General features: G+C 37.8%; 2 protein-coding genes across 2 annotated transcripts in view; one reads left to right on the forward strand and one right to left on the reverse strand.

Moving 5' to 3' along the window:
• Positions 1-465: 465 nt before the first annotated feature.
• LOC139718961 (uncharacterized) lies at positions 466-12,335 on the reverse strand. The gene is made up of 6 exons (XM_071630406.1): positions 12,137-12,335; positions 6,762-6,970; positions 5,794-6,079; positions 4,368-4,550; positions 3,720-3,972; positions 466-957 (listed from the first exon to the last, which is right to left on the reverse strand). Exons 1-6 carry the CDS (start codon positions 12,165-12,167, stop codon positions 876-878), a joined length of 1,044 nt encoding a protein of 347 aa, XP_071486507.1. The 5' UTR covers positions 12,168-12,335; the 3' UTR covers positions 466-875.
• A 230-nt stretch (positions 12,336-12,565) lies between these two features.
• Positions 12,566-16,784, forward strand: part of LOC139719043 (brefeldin A-inhibited guanine nucleotide-exchange protein 3-like) — a 70,311-nt gene continuing 66,092 nt past the window's right edge. The window contains exon 1 of the mRNA XM_071630487.1: positions 12,566-12,686. The gene's annotated coding sequence lies outside the window, so the exon portion shown is untranslated. The remainder of the gene's footprint in view (positions 12,687-16,784) is intronic.

Below are 16,784 nucleotides of genomic sequence, written 5' to 3' on the forward strand. Positions count from 1 at the left end.
ATACTATTAAGCCCCTACAGAAGAATTTAAGGTGCTATGCTCGGGAAACTGACCGCATTGTTTTCGTTGGTAACGTGTGGTCACATTCCAAGGACGATTTGTTCGACAACTGCTTCTCCCGACTTCTCTCAAGGGCAGAGTCCTCGAGGAGTTACATGACAATCTCGGCCACCAAGGAGTAGACCGTACCCTTTCCATGTGTAGGAGCCGCTTCTTCTGGCCAGGCATGGCGGTGGATGTGGAGCAGTACTGCAAACAATTCCATCGTTGTCTGGTTGCCAAAACCAAGCCCAAGATTCGCCCAGCCATGCAGAGCATCCAACCTGCTGTGTTACGTATATATACATATATATATATATATATATATATATATATATATATATAGATATAGATATAAATACTCTCCCAGGTAAGACAAACTTTAAAAGCTTGAGTCAATCAACCCAAATGACTATCTTGGTCCATTACAGTGACTTGCAATCTGCTACTTTTGTGGGAGCTCTTATGAGCTGAGCGGTCACATATATTGAAAACACTTTCTTGGGGAAAAGAGAAGAGAGAAATAACTACAGCATCACTTTGATTGAGCAAAGGTGGACGGATATCAGGAATACTTATAGTTACCAGCTGATAAAACAGACTGCTCTATGGATAAAAAATGAATACATTGTGTATGGCAGCTTTGATGTTTTGATGTATTACTTCAAATGGTCACAGTACTGGAGCCCAATGGGACGGCAGTTGGCAAACTGCATAATTCCAACGCATAATCCCAAGTGGCAACAGTTTTTACAAGCAGACGAAGTTGAATCTCAAGCCTGCTGTGTTCTGATGCTGGACAGCTACTCACAGTCACAAGCAACGATGAGCCGGTATCATCTCGCAAAGCCCAGGAGACCAGCGTTAACCAGCGTCTGGATGTTTTGCTTGAATTCTGCACTGCCTGCACGCATCATTCTACAATGGCAGAAACAAACAACACACATTTATAAAAAAAGAACACAAAACAAGAAAAATGGGCAGACTAAATTTCAATGTTGGCTCTCCCAAGAGAGTGAGGCAGGGCTTGACAATAACTTTTTTCAATGGTGGCCCGTTTGGGTCACTAAAATCTTTAAATCTAAAACTTTGTTGGCCCAAGACAAGAGCACACATAAAAATTCAGTTTGAATTTTAGTTGCCCTGATAGGGCCACCAAAAGATATCCATTTTTGAAATTTGGTGGCCCGACATCAATTTTAGTGGCCATCCATGATGGGCCACCGTGCCACTACTAATGACAGGCCTTGTGTAGGTATAGAGATCCAATCATGAGCTTAGAGATCCTAATCCTGTTCCACATTGCAAATTCAGCTGAAAGAAAGTAAACATTTTCAAACATGAATGCAGTGCATTAATACCTACAGTGTTAAATTTTGCTAGCCATTAATAATCCTGACTAATGGTTGTCTTTGCAGCTCTCATCTCAGACTTTTTCAACCTCAGTCCATTTCTCTTTACTTTGAACCCAGAAAAATGGAACTCAGCTCAGAGTACTGCTCCATACATTGACAACCCTCATTGATCATAACTTCACTTACTGTAAAAGTGGTTTCTTTCGCGTACAGATACTTTCGCGGTTTCCATCGGTGCTGACTTTTTCGCGTGTGTTTAGAATCGCGGTCGGCAAAATCTGTGAATTCACAGTCGGCGAAAACTGTTTTATTTTGCACATGAAAACCCAATTATAATCAAATTATTCTTTTACTTATGAAATAGAAATTAAAATCAAATGCAGGCTTACCTGAAACCCCGTCTCTCGAATACTTTATAACATGCTTGTACCATCATTGCGCGGTATCGCTGTGTGTGTGCTGACCATCAATACACTCAATGCGCGGAATCTTCGTGTGTGTATGTACGCAATGGCGTTGTAACAAGTGGCGAGTTCAAAACATTTTTGCGTGATGTTAAATTCGCGGTTCAACCTCAAAGTGTGAAAAGTGCAAAAATAAAACCACCGCGAAAGAAACCACTTTTACAGTAGATAAAACACCATCTTACAATCATTGCCAGATTGGTATTCATGAGTTGGTCTGAAACAGAAAATTGTCAGAACTCTTAAAAAAACTGTCAAAAACCTTTGAAAAGCAATCTAACTCATCAGAAGATCAATTCAAGTGATAGAGGGAGAAGATAGAAAGAGCACTGTTCTGACAAACTGGCTTTGATGAAAATCACATTTGTGTCAACCTAGCATAGACCTGTAAACATTCTTGTCATAAATACTCTTGGATGGGTCTAGGGGCAATGCTGACAGTAAGACAGTAAGAGGAACTGGGGTCAAAACCCTCAGAGAATCACAAGTTTTAGAGGACTTGCATATTTCTCTTTCGATAGTGTTGTAGATTGAAAAGTGTTTGTGTATGCATGGACCTACTACACACATGGACTATGAACGGAGGTCTTTCTTTGATCCGACCTGCATCGCTTTCACCTGATAATGTGCATCTTGATGAGTACATTCAGATGTTTGGACAATGACGATTGTGTAATCGTTCATCGTCACTGACAAAAGAACCGTTTCCCTCATTTCGGTTTTATTTTGCTGAGGTGCCTTTTCAGACTTAACTGCCTTTGGAAAATCGACAATGATGGGGAGCAGCAAACCTCAAATCATGACAAGTTTCGTGTCACAAAATTAGTAATTACCCAGGTGGACGCTTGTGGACGTGCATGTAACGTTGCTTAATGGTAAGACATACATGTCGTCTACCGGCCATTACTGTCCATGTTTACTCTGAAACAATGGGCGGAAAATGGGGAAAATTAGATTACAATTTCAACCAACCTGCCAAAATACTTGCTTTCTCTTGTAAAGTTTGTGCATTTTGCAAATGAAATTAACTGAGCAATAATTTCCCAATATATACTACAACTGCACATGCATTTTCTTGATTTAAGAAAGTTATTATCTTCTGCACATGTAGTTTTCAGATATCTCAAAGCACCATTTTGTTCTTACTCCAGGCTGGCTGTCGGTGATGCACGAGATCAAAGCAGGAAAGCATCTTTAAAATGTTATCGTGACGCTTTTCACAGAAACAGGTGTTTGAATTCATAAACGAGCGATGTGTATGTCCATGTGTGGTAGGTCCATGTATGTTTGTGTGTGGGGGATGCAGTCCAACACACTGGAGTCTCTTGCGCCCCCACTCTCCGAAGCACACAAGAAGAAGCACACAAGTGATAGACAGAAAAAACAAGAAAATAAGATAATAACATAAGTAGGATTGACTACAAGGGGTTGGAATGGGAAAGGGCTAGTAAGGATTGGAAGGTAATCTGGAAAAAATAGATGGTGATTTTTTCTTTTTTAATGATCACATTGTCCCTCTGGTGGGAGGAAAAAACATTGCTCCCCTCAGAGGCATGCGACGTGGAGGTCCTGTGTGGGAGAGAGACACAACTCACCCACAAATGTACAAGGTCCACCTTCACTTCTTGCACAGAGTAGAATGAAAACCTAGTTGCAGTGATCTGTTTCACATGCTTTCTTTGACATGTGCGAATCATACTAAACCCTTTGTAGTTACAACTCAAGAAACTAATGCTGGTTAGCAGACAGTGTCACCCAGATGTATCTGTACTGAAATATATACATAATACATCAGTAAAATATACTATTTTCGTAAATATACATAATTATAATCATGAAAGAAGAGAGTAACAGAACACACCTTTGCGCCTCTTCTGGATCTGTGCGTAGCTTTTCGATGAGTGCCCGTATTTGAGGGTCACCAAAAGCCTTCACCACCTCAGGTTTGGCCAGTATCTCCTGCATCTGGGCCTCGTCAGCGGCCGTCGGCTGGTTGGGGTTGGTGCTGCTGGACACACTGATATCCGCTGCAGACTTTGGGTCATGAACTATGACCCCTGGTTCGGTCTCGGCCACCGGAGCAGAGGGGCCCCCCATATTTGAGAAGTGATTACCTGTGTGCATGACAATTCAATTCAGTTACAATCATGAGTTTGAATACTGATCAGAGTAATGAACATGTGGCATTTTTGGAATGTCATGCTAACATTGCCCAGTGGACACCATCTATGAGCTACTAAACAAAAATGACACTTTGATTATGTGTTTCCATTTGACTTTATTGTTTGTGAAACTACATGAAAGATATCATACTGTGCACACGACACAAGCAACTAACATTTAAACAAACAGCTTTCTCAAAGTTTGAAACACTCTTCTAAATACTCCATTTTTTTTTAAATGCACAAATTTGATCACCCATAATCGCATGGAAACACAATATATTCATGACTGTGGTGATCCAACCACAAAATAATGTTCTCTTTCGAATTCATGCATAAGTTCTCACCTAAAATCTCGCAAAATTCCTTGAAAAACTGCTGAATGTCTGGGCTGCTTTGAAAGTGCTGCATGGCTGCCTGTGGATTGGTCTGAAACATGGCCATGGCCTGGCTAAAGCGTGGGTCTGCCATCTGACGTGCCAAGTGAGGGTTCTTTTCAATCTTTGACAGCAGGTCTCCTGTAATCCAGTCTGTATAAAGTTGCAGTCAAAAAAAAAAGAAAAAGAAAAAAGTCTTATTGTAAACTTTGCCATTATAGTCAGCTTGGCACTCATATGGCGAATGGATTTAAACTTGAAATGTCACCGCAGTCAGAGTGTTGACATGCAATTCATCGCAAGGAAGCTCTTTCTGTAGAGTGAAGTGAAACATTCAGACTGGTCAAGATTTTATCAACATTGGACATACATGTATCAATCGAAAGTTATGGAGTTTTGAAGTTCTGCATGCTTTCATGAAATAGAGATATTAGCAGCAATCACTTTCTATGGAAATCAGAGTAGGTGATAATGTCATAGGCTAACAAGTTTGACATTAACCTATAATACACACAAATCTTGCCCAAATTTCCTATTTTTCATGTGAAATCAAAAGAAAAGACTTAATTTTGCATCCAACATATATGCTTTGCTGCAACGAACTAGCAACAGTGACATTGTTGTTGTTGTTAGTTGATGACATCAGCTAATCTGCTTGTCTTCTCTGTGAAAACACAAAAGATCTTAAAATTCTATGATCGTCTTACTTCGACAAGTCTGATTTTGATAAAGAAAGATTTCAACCAATCTGGCCATCTGACTACATAATATAGTATTCATTAAAGTCAACATAAACTTTGTGAGGAATTACAATTCTGCAATTAAAAGACCGACATATTCACACATACTAAAAGAAAGAAGAGATTCTGCTTCTGTCTGCAGTATGGCTCATCTGATACTGCAACAAGATCATATTTTTGGAACAGACATACTGTCAAGAAGGGACTGGCCTATTCTAATGATTAACCCAAAGAAAGACTAGCCCAAAGTATACTTGGGTAAGTATCTATAGGAAATGTGTGTTATGGCAAAATCGGCTTGTCCTCAATGGGGTAATGACTCATCAAGAAAAGTGAATCATAATGAGTGACCTAAAAAATATAAAAAGTTTCATCATAGCATAATGAAAAAATAGAGATTTTGTTTGTAGTTGTTGTTTTTCTTTAATCTAAATGGAAAATCAATCAATAGTTACCCAGAACTGCTCTTCAGTTTAATGTAACTCAAACTGCATGATGTAAAAATCTGTCAATTTTGTTGAAGCCCCCCCCCCCCCTTTAAAAAAAAAAAAAAAAAAAAAATCTATTTAAGATTAAGCCAACATGATGTGAATTGCTATCACACTAAAATCCAGCACATCTGTTGTGTCAAAATTTGTGGCTATACAGACACTGACCCTTGTTTTGCAGGAATGGTGCACTGGCTTTCAACGCCTCCTGAACTTCGAAGATTTTTTGTGCTCCACTCTGTGCGGCATCTCCTTTTGGTTTTATGAGAGGAATGTCATCTTCCAAAGGAGGTGCTGCGCTGGTTTTGGGCTTGCTGTTTTCACCCATGGTCTGCTTTGGTTTCTGAGAGGCAGACTTTGACTTCACTGCAGGTGCTCCAAACAGAAAGCCCTTTTTCATGCCACCAAAGGAATCTGCTTTTGCTGTTCTCGTCTTCTGGGAAGATGTACCCTCCTTTAAATTCAATGAAGAAGAAATGTCAAAAGAGACAAACATTCAATTCAGCAGTTCAATGTGTTTTTCAATGTCATTTTTAAAAATACTTCTGAATTACATGCACCAGTTGCGAAAGTATTTTGCACTTGCTTCTTCCAGTTCTAGTTTCTGTGCCAGAATTGCTTTTCTTGTAATAGTTTTTATGGGGTAGCTTTGTATGGTATCAAAGTACCACATATTCTTGGGTAAGCATAACTTAACCCATTCCATACTGAATTCTAAAATGCCCATAGAGTTAATACACAAGCCACCAGGTTCCTGTACGGAACGGATTAATAGGGGTTGTCACAGATGTCCTTTATGGAGGAAGATATGACAATGAATTTCGTAAATTATTAGAAAACTGGTTTAGAAGAAAACTGATGGGTGAGATTCACTTGAGTAATGCTTTCAAAATAATGTAAACTGATCCCTTTCTTGCATGCTATGCCTTTAGTAAACAAAACATGTGAATTTGTGTATGGTGCTTCACACTTTCCATTCAAACTTGGCATAATATACACTACAAAAGTCATGAATGCTTTCAACCTGATTCATATTTTCACTTATGTTCACAATTCAACCATTTATTCTCAGAGAGGTCATGTACAACTGCACCTAAATGTTAACAAATTACAAAAGAACATTGCTAAATGCACACCCTGCTGCTGGAATTTTGTTGAACAGTCTCTGATCCTGTGGCTTGCATCTTTCCTGAACATTCCACACTTTTTGATGTTGATGCCTTGCTTGGATTCAGTCCACTTTGAGCAGCCTCCAGTCTTGGCTTTGCCTCCTTCTCCTCTTTCATAAGCTGCAATGTTTGAGCTTGCTGGATCAGCTCACTCATGTCTTCTAAAGGAGGCACATCTGAATATAACATGAATAAAAAAAAAAAAAGTAGATGGATCAAAGATTTCATGAAAGATAATAAATGAAAACAGCAACAATAAAAGTGAAATTGCTATATACAGTAGATGGGACTGCATTAAAAAAAAACAAGCAAAACACAAAACAAAACATACAGGAGAGTGCTTGCACAACAAACAAAACATGCTGCTAAGATTTCAATGCCGCAAACATGTAATTTGTTTAAAGGGAAGCAGTCCTGAGATTTTCACTGTACTGATAATTAAGAAGAGTAAAAAATATAACCTTTCACCAATTTATACGCGTGGACATCAAAAATTGTCTCCGTACGCGATTTTTAAAAAATAATTCCTGCAAGCGATCGTGTAAGAGCCTGCCAAAAGGTGCAACGTCATTGATGCCCGACTCTCAAGTTGACAGCCGTGCCTCAGAAAACCAATTTAAGTGTTCAAAATGATCATATCTGATTTTTTCATAAAATGTGACAATATGTGGTTTTATTATTTCAAACAAAATATTTCAAGCTTTTTTAAATATACAATTAATATAAAAATAAATAGTAAACATGTATTTACAAATAACTAGGGATGACGAGCAGAACACCGCTGGAAAGAGTTGTGCATCGATGACGTATGACTCTCCGCCAAGACTTGCTCATTTGGGCAATTCCACGGTAACTGACGTTACACGTAAGGATTTTCATGAAATTGTTTACCTTGTAGTTTTGTGAATGAAAGCACCTTGGGCTTGCAATTAGCATTGATGAATAAGTTCATGAGAATGAAGAAATAGGTGGAAAGTTTTTCTCTCAAACTGCATTTCTTATCACATAGCAAGTGAAAATGTGTCGGTAACTGACGTTACGGAAAAAGGACATGGGAAATTATGGTGTAGATGTAAATGGAAATATCTCATGTCCCTGACTTTTAGCCTTTATGTGTTAAATATGGCAATACACCTAGGTTCTTAGGAACAGGTGTGCAAAATAATGTGCACTTTAGTTGTCTCCTTTTACCACCATGCCAATTTCAGTGAAGGCATGACGGTAACTGACGTTACGTAACTGACGTTACGCTAACATTTGCCATAGGGTTTACACATGCAAAATCATGATTGGGAATAGCTATGTGATATTTCATAATTCTGACCATTCAGAATGATTTGGTTGATATGGAGTCATACCTTGGTTCATCAGTCATAAATACACAATGAAATGAAACAGTAGTCCATTTTCTTTGTGTTCTATGAAAACTTAAAGGTAAACATGTCAGTAACTGACGTTACGTAACTGACGTTACACATACTTTGCCATGGGGTTTACAGAGAACTAATTTATTTAACAGGTCATTATACTGCTGCAATGTACCAGTGACAATCCCAGGCAACTACAGCAACAAATTAAAACAAAATCTAAAGACATAAATAATATTGGGTGGGCCCTTAGGGGGCACCCCCACCCCCCCCCCCCTGCCATAGCACAGTTGGGCAAAAATAATGTAAATGCACAAGAGGATATTTCTTGACATTTGTCTGAAGATTTAATTTTTGTTCAACATTTATGATTACACAGAGCCATTAATAGATTAAGCAGTTCCAAGTATAAATATATTGACATGACTAAGGGTTGTTTTGTTTGTTTGTTTGTTTGTTTGTTTTTTAATGAACAGGAAAGTTTTTATCTACATAGAGTGCTCCACCCATAATACCTTGTAGTACTACACAAAACATGGGATATTTTTGTGCTTGAAAAAAGTATCAAAATATCTTCCAGGTCATGGGAAAAAAATCATGTATCAACTCATAAATATGCATAAATATGTATGAAATCTATTGTGATATATTTCTCCTTCTTTTCTTTATTTTACTCCTGATGATCTCCATCATCAATTGATTTAAATGAAAAGTGTCGCACTTTAAAGGTAGGGAATCCCATTTGTACGCCTTATATGAAGAGCTGTATGAATACAGTGGTATGTTGAAGAGAGCATCATTTTAGAAACTCCCATAAAGTATTGAAAGTGGAAGGTAACATTTAGTACATTTTTTTGACCGTTAGATTTTGAATTGAATTGTTTTCGGGGCTCACCGTAAATTCCAGTACATTACTAGGCTACCTTTGCAGACCCATGTACTGCATGTGTGTCCATCATGTATATTTTGTGAAGAAAGTTCATCAACACTTTCAAACATTTCTATATACATTCTTGCCACACACTCTATATGTTATTACATCAGCTCTTGTAGTTTTAGATTTGTGTTTATAGATCACAAATACAGAAGAATGCAACAAAAAGGCTTAAGTGTGGCTGACACACAGAACTACTGAGTAGTTGAGTTTTGTGCATCATTCAAATTTTAGATAACTGTTGACTTCCAAATTTCTAAGCAGTGGCCTAAGCAAGTCCCCTGAGGTTCATATCTAATGTTTTGCTGCATTTTGGGAGGTCTGTAAAAGGTATCCCCTACCTTTAATATTTCTCTGTGAACAAGAAAAATAAATGCTTTTTTGGTCAAAAGAGCATTATTGTTTTATTCCTAGATTGAAGTAATTTAACTGTTTTTCTTTTCCTTTTCACTGATATATCACGGCTTGCAAATACATTCGAGATACCAAGAAATCGGACTTTGCAACGAAAGAATACTAAAATCAATATAAAAAACTCTTCCTGTTCATAATTATCATGTGTTGTATTACAAAATGTCCCTGCATGAATAGAATAAAAAGTAATCAACAAATACACACTGTATGAACAATTTTTTTAAAACCCTATAGAATCCTCTCTCACTTTGAGCAACATCAGTGTTACAAAGTGTAAGTTTCAAACAATAATGAGTACATGCCTTACGTACCATAATACAAGATGAGCCATGTTAACTACACCACACATTTAAGTGCAAGAGAAGAAATATCTGTTTGTGCATTTGCCTTGAGGTAGAAACTTGACTAAGCTTCCTGAAAAAAAAAATGCCAGCAAAAGCAAACATTGGTGAAGATTGTTAAACTGTTGGTATACAGCTGTGCAGAAGTTTGTTTGTTTTTTTTTTATAGAAAATGTGGTTAATGTGCAATCATGTCACTGATTAGGCCTACAAACTTTGGTAGCTTTATCATCCCGTAGGACTGGGAATGTACTAATTTGAGTGCATATACTGCATGTGGCAAACTAAACTTCCAGATGATTTAACCATAAACTTGTGCTGAATCAAAAATCGAAAGCTCAAGCCCTCCCCCCCCCCCAAAAAAAAAAGATAATCATGGTAAATGAATGAATAAATGAATTTAGAAATAAAATAGAATTAAAAAAAATATCCATGGACATACCATGTTATATGACATCATTTCCTATGAAAGGGATTGCTGCTCTTTGTTGTAAGATGACTTCCCAGATGTATTAAAATGGCCAAAAGTCAAAAAATTTGCCTCAGTTATAATTACTGTCATGGTAACTGACGTTACATACTCGTGTATGACGTTTCGGTAACTGACGTTACACATTTTGTAGTGTTCATTTTGACTCTCCAGTATGCCAAGTATCCTTATTTCTGGTATTAAAATAAAGGCATATATAATGGGCATACATTAGAAATCCCAAGTTATATCATACAGCTCACTTCCTTTGATGAATAAACTTAAAAATTCCTTGTTTTTGGTAACTGACGTTACATCCATCATTATCAAAGTAATTAACAGTTTTTATCAAATTCTTTAAAGCTACCAGCTTTTTTTTCTATCGTGTGGTAAAAGACTTCTCTAGTAACTGCATACATATGAAAGATTGTTGTTTAGAGTACTAATAAAGTGAATATACAGAGAGTAAGTTATGCGACAATACACTCTTTTCACCATTGAGTTATAGGCATATTTTGGCAGCCATTTTGAAAATCAAAATGGCCACTTTTATTGAAAAACATAATGATTCTTAAAACTTCAACTCAAGTACTGTCTGAAAATGGATGGCGTTTGAAACAAATATCATTTTGAATTTTTGGCACCTGTGTCCTAGTTACCGTGGAATTGCCCATTTGCAGAGTCACACTTTTTTAACCGAAATGTACGAGCTTTATATGTGGTGATTTGAAAGTTTGTTTTTGATGAAAGTAGTTCATTGGAGGTACCAACAACAACATATTTTTTAAAATTTCGTGAGGACTGCGTCCCTTTAATAGCAGACATAGCAACACTGACAAACTTCACTGGCATTGAACTTCGACTTAGATGAAACAATGTAGCACTATTTACTTTAGAAACCATGTGCTATCTGTTTAACCCATAGGATTTAAGGACAAGTCCCGTGTATACTTGGGCAAGTGTCTATGGGAAATGCGCGTTGTACAGCAAGTCCTAAACAGGTTAATATACATGCAAACCTGCTGGGTAACTTGGGGGTGGGGCAGCCAATCCATTGTAGGCTGAGCTATAAGGAACCTTGCTGCACAGTCAGTAGTTTCAGTAAATCGATCGGCTAAAAAGCATGGATATTTTCATCAAAACTTGTTTGAGAGAGGTGGTAATTTACTTCAGAGCAACCTAGTTTTCTATGCTATATGAACTTAAACTGATACAAATAAATAAGTAAATAAATAAACGAACTCAAACTCCAGGTTGTCAGACATCAGACAGATAAAAAGTGCCAGCTCAGAGCTGGGCCTGACTTCATTTTCAAGAATAAGAAGATTTCAATTCTCGATTAATCACATTACACACACACAACAGAAACTGAATGTCAAGTAATGAAGTTGCTTCTCCTCCAAAAATTCTTAAAAAAAAAAAAGAAAAGTAGAACTTCTCATTCCATATTTATAAAATTTGTCCCCCTGCACCTGCATATTGTGCAACTAGTTGCTTTAGATATCTAACGTTAGCACTTCATTGTTCATGGCATAGAAAGTGTTCACTCAGTTAGCAAATATAGAAATGTAGCAAGTGACTTTATAAGGGAGTTTGAATATTTATGTGACAAATGTCTAGAGTTCTATACTGGGCTATAATAGTTAGATGAGAACACATGCAGAAAAGTCAAGTTCAGATTTCTGAGCATACATTTAAAGTTATGATGTACGTCTTTTACAGAATCAGTAAATTTACCGCTGCAATGGTCTGGTTGAGGTTCGTTTTTAAAGGCACACAATTTACACAAACGGTCAAAGAGGAAATGTTTAACTTACCGTTGTCTTGATCTTCGTCCGCCATGTTCATTCAATTATAGCCCGACCAGACGCTGTTACTACGCTATGTCGACTGGGCTGTGTATAGTTAATTCAAACACTGCACTGGGAAAGTGAAATCCAAAAGAAATTCAGGATTTTTAACTAATCTGGACTTCTACATGTGGGCAACCGGTGCTGTACGTGTCCTGTTGCTACGACAACGTTTACACGGGATAACTTTGACCGTGCTGCCAGTGGCTCTTCCCATCGCCGCTTCGCCGGCGGCGGATCCCGGAAGCCCGATAGCGCGCGGTGCGAGGGGAGTCAGTCGGCTGGTAGGTGCAGCAGCTGAGCTAGCTGCAGACATTACAGAGCTTGATTGCTCGACGATCGATCCGACTTGAGTGTACGTACAATTGTACATTGTACTGTACATGCTGCCCTCAGCGCTCACCTCGTTGTGTTCGTGGACAAGACCGGCCAGGCAAAGTGCATGAAAAAACGTCAGATTGGCAAACAGCTGTTTTACGCTATTGTACTCTTATCTCTGTACATTCACCGAAAATAGGTAAGTGTTTCGATGTAAATGCTGCAATAAAATGGTTGGTTGCTCATGGTATTTAGTTTTAAGCGTAGAAAGTTGTGAATGCCCTAAACTTATTGTTGCTGTGTTGCGAATATGTTGATGATGGTCCCAACAATAGAAATATATGTTGGGAATGTCTACCGAATGTAAATTGTACACTGTGAGCTCTGTCTGTAGTAGGCCTATATACGTAAATTAATGTACAATTGTAGCTAGGCTAGGGAGTATACGTATGGTAGGTGTTCAACTAACCGACCGGGTCCATATCAACCGACCGCGCACTATAATGGCATTGCGCGTACAGAAAGAAAATGTACGCATGGGACTACGCGCAACGGTGTTCAATTCTTCACTTGACTTGGAAGCTTGGCTATGCTACCGAGTAAAATGAGGCGAAAACAAATACTGGGTAAGTATTCCCTCTAAATTAACGAAATTTAGCAAAATCGAATAAGATTTATCGTGTAACTACATATAACTAGGCCGGCAGTGGCCTACCTTTGCTGACTCATTGTTAGATGTAGAGTATCCTTCTGTAATAAATTTGACGATTTTGACCGCAAAATTGTCACCGCCGCTTGTACGATTGTGCACACACGTTACACAGTACACATGACATAATTATTTTGTCGCCTGCTACGACCGTACGAGTTGAAGCAGAAACGAGAAATGAATGTGAAAAACAAACCGACTCATCTAATTTATTTCAATTACGATGAAAAGTTTCCTAATGAAAATTAATTCAAATTCATCAAACAGTCCTTTAAAAGTAATATCGAAGGATTCAAAATATATTCAAATATTATTGGGGAAAAAATGACGGCTAGAAAAAAGCAGCGGCCTGTCGAAAAAACGCATTAAGTGCCCTTTATACGTATTGTCAGGGTGGTCGGTTGAAATGAACAGGGCAACTTAGTGCGGAAAAAATGACACCCCACGCGTTCGAAGCCGCCATCTAGAGCGTGTACCTCAGATCGCATTTTCAGTGCGCGCTTGTGAATCCAGAGTATTTTCTCCACACGTGAGTAAAATTTCAGGCAAATTGTGAGATTTTTCACGTTTCTATTGATAGAAAAACGTTAGGTGGCCGGTATTATGAACACCCAACCATACTAGTAGTAGTGAGTAGTAGTAGTGAGTAGTAGTAGTGTAGCCTACTGTAGGCTGTATAGAGTGGGCTTATTAAATACAAAAGGCTACCTAATATTTAATGAGGATCACCGACTGTTGACTGTTAGAAATTATACTAGATCTATACTGTTAGTGTTAGTCTGTTAGTGTTGACAGATTACTGTATTTCACTACCTCGTACCTGCAAGCTTGCATCTTTAATTTTTAATCCACTTTGGACTTTGTAATAAATTCATTTTTGTTATAATGATAAAGTTAGATCTAAAATTAGCTGACTAATCACCATTGCATTTAAATTCCCTGCTTGTATCATAAAATGTTGCATCTTTCACCACACCATTCACTAGAATCTAATACTAATAACTACTTGTTTGTACTGTGATCTGCCTGTCTGTTGATGTTGTACTTGTATTATATTATGTAGTGTGAAATCAAATTGCATTTCTTTCAGATACATGTGCAAATGTCTGAAATGACAAACAAAGTGTAATGAAATGTGCCATGCTCTACTCGAGTCTATACGCAACAGTGTACAGGCGCGCGGGCTTATATTCGTACACTAATCTAATGAGTAATGTTACAGGCTGCCCAGTTTGTGTAGTATTTGACATGGACATGGTATTACCGCACCGGATACCATTGCAATTCCGGGACACCATTGTGTGAATTTCAGACGCGCAAATCTCTGCATAATAATGACATTCTATATGCATGGGACTTCTGTCATAGATCTATCTGTCTTACTGAGCATTGTATGGGCCGGAAGTCACCCAAATGCGACACAAAAATGTTAAAATGCTAAGAAATTCACATTTCACCTCAGATTTAGAAGAATAGATATGTTGATATAATATCACAAGATTTTACTGTGTGAGTTGTTCGAAATATTTATGTTAGACCTTTTACCATACAATACAAAATTTGAGCCTCATTTCCGTTTTTTCTCTTTGTCGTCCACTTGGTACAAATGTGTACAGTGAATTGTGGGTATAGTGATTCTGGTGCATAACACGTGAAAGACGTTGATTATATGATACCATTACAAAATTTGTGTCCAGAATTATAATGTGATTTTGCACTGCGCTAATAGATCACTTTTTATAAAGGTGTTAACTTGAAGTATATTTTTCCAAAGTCAAAGTGAATAATTCACATAATTTTGCACAATTCGCACAGTATGTAATTTTCAAGACTTTGTGAATATATTGATTAATGTTATTTTTGCTCAAAATTTCATCCTGTGAGGATGGAATTCAGAGAAACAAAGAATAAGTGTGTGGTAACACAATACACTCTGTGTCTCTCCTACTTGTATTGTAGCTGTGAAAAAAGAAAAATGCAGACCGCAGATTTATGAGTGGCACTGACTTACATGGTGTACATGAAGGTGGCCTTACTTGCTTAATGGTTGAATTAATACAGGCCCTGTAAGAGAATTCAAATACTGTTAAATTTGTGTTGTGGAAATTTTCGCGTATTTCGCACAATCAAAAGCCAGCACGAAAATAAAAGCACACTGATATTTTTGCATGCCATATGTTCCAGTAGTTAATGTCCTGATTCCGCGGAATTAAAAACACATGAAATCCTCTTGCCCAGCCGAGTGCGGAAAATTACTCGCACGAAAATATCCACTTATTGTACATTGTACATGTACATTGTACCTTTATTCAGCAGCCCTTGATCACAAGGCTTGAAGCTATCCAGGGGTGGTGAAGATGTTGTGTGCCGGTGAGACTCGTTGTGTTGAGAGGTGGCATGGTGAAGCAAACATGTGACTGTAAATCTCACTTCTGTTTGTACATACAGGTAGTGTAAAGTAAAAGTGAACATTCTTAGCATGAGTAAATGCATGTGTACACAGACACAAACACACATGAATGTCTTTGTGTGCTTGAAGTTAAAAGTATGTGCAACCCAACAGGAGTTTGTATCACTTTGATGAATGGAAGAGCAGCTTCTCTGAATGTTGGCAAATTTGTGATCCAGACTGCAGGCCCTGGCATATAGTTCCAGGTTCTCGCATTTAAAGTGAAGAAGGAGAGTTTGTATGTATTTGTGGTTGCTTTTTGGCTTACATAACAGGTGTACTGTACTTTAGCTTGTGCTTGTGACCACCCTTTAAGGATTGCTAGTAGTACACTAGTGTATAGTAGTATAGTACAATTTGTAGGTGATGGTTGAATATATTATGAATTTCCCACAGTGGAGCATCTATTGCTGGACCAACAGAAAGAATGGAAAACAAACAAGAAATAAAACAAAGTAGACAGTACAAAAATCGTGACTCACATACATGTACAAATTGTAATCTGCAAAATAGCCAATACACACTAATGTCATGGCAAGACTATAATAGTGATGTTGTGACAATAAAAGTGAAAAAAAAAGCCACACAAAGACAATCCCATTTCCATATCGCAAGTTTGCACGTAACTTGGAGTCAACTTAGGAAACATCCTGTATGATTTATACATACTGTATGTAGGAATGCATACTTTGCCAGACAAATTGTTGAGGCACTGTTTGACCTTGTAGCAATGAGTGACCTTTGACAGTATTTGAAGGCTAATCATGCTGAAGACTGTCGAAAATTACCTGTGATTTGCTTTCTTTTAGGTACATGTATGTGTGTGTGTGTGTGTGTGTGGAGGGGGCTGACGCTGGGGAAGAAAAGACCAATAAACTTGTTGAATCATAATGTACCGGTACCTAGATTGCACTGAGTCAACACATCTGAATCTATTAACAAGCAATGTAAGACAACCTCTTTGGATTTAACCCAGTAGCAACTGAAATGCCCAAAACTGCCAGTGCTCATTACTCCCTAAACCGTCCATCTATTTTTTGAATAGTTTTATGCTTTATTTTTTTTTCATATACATGTAGAATATGTAATTTGAAAGAGGTCAAAAGTCAAGAAAAATATGTCAGAATTATTTCTGCGAC

The sequence above is a fragment of the Diadema antillarum genome, unplaced genomic scaffold (genome assembly GCF_040938485.1).
Source record: "Diadema antillarum isolate AM-2024a unplaced genomic scaffold, OU_Dant_1.0 scf00000103, whole genome shotgun sequence".
NCBI lineage: Eukaryota > Metazoa > Echinodermata > Echinoidea > Diadematoida > Diadematidae > Diadema > Diadema antillarum.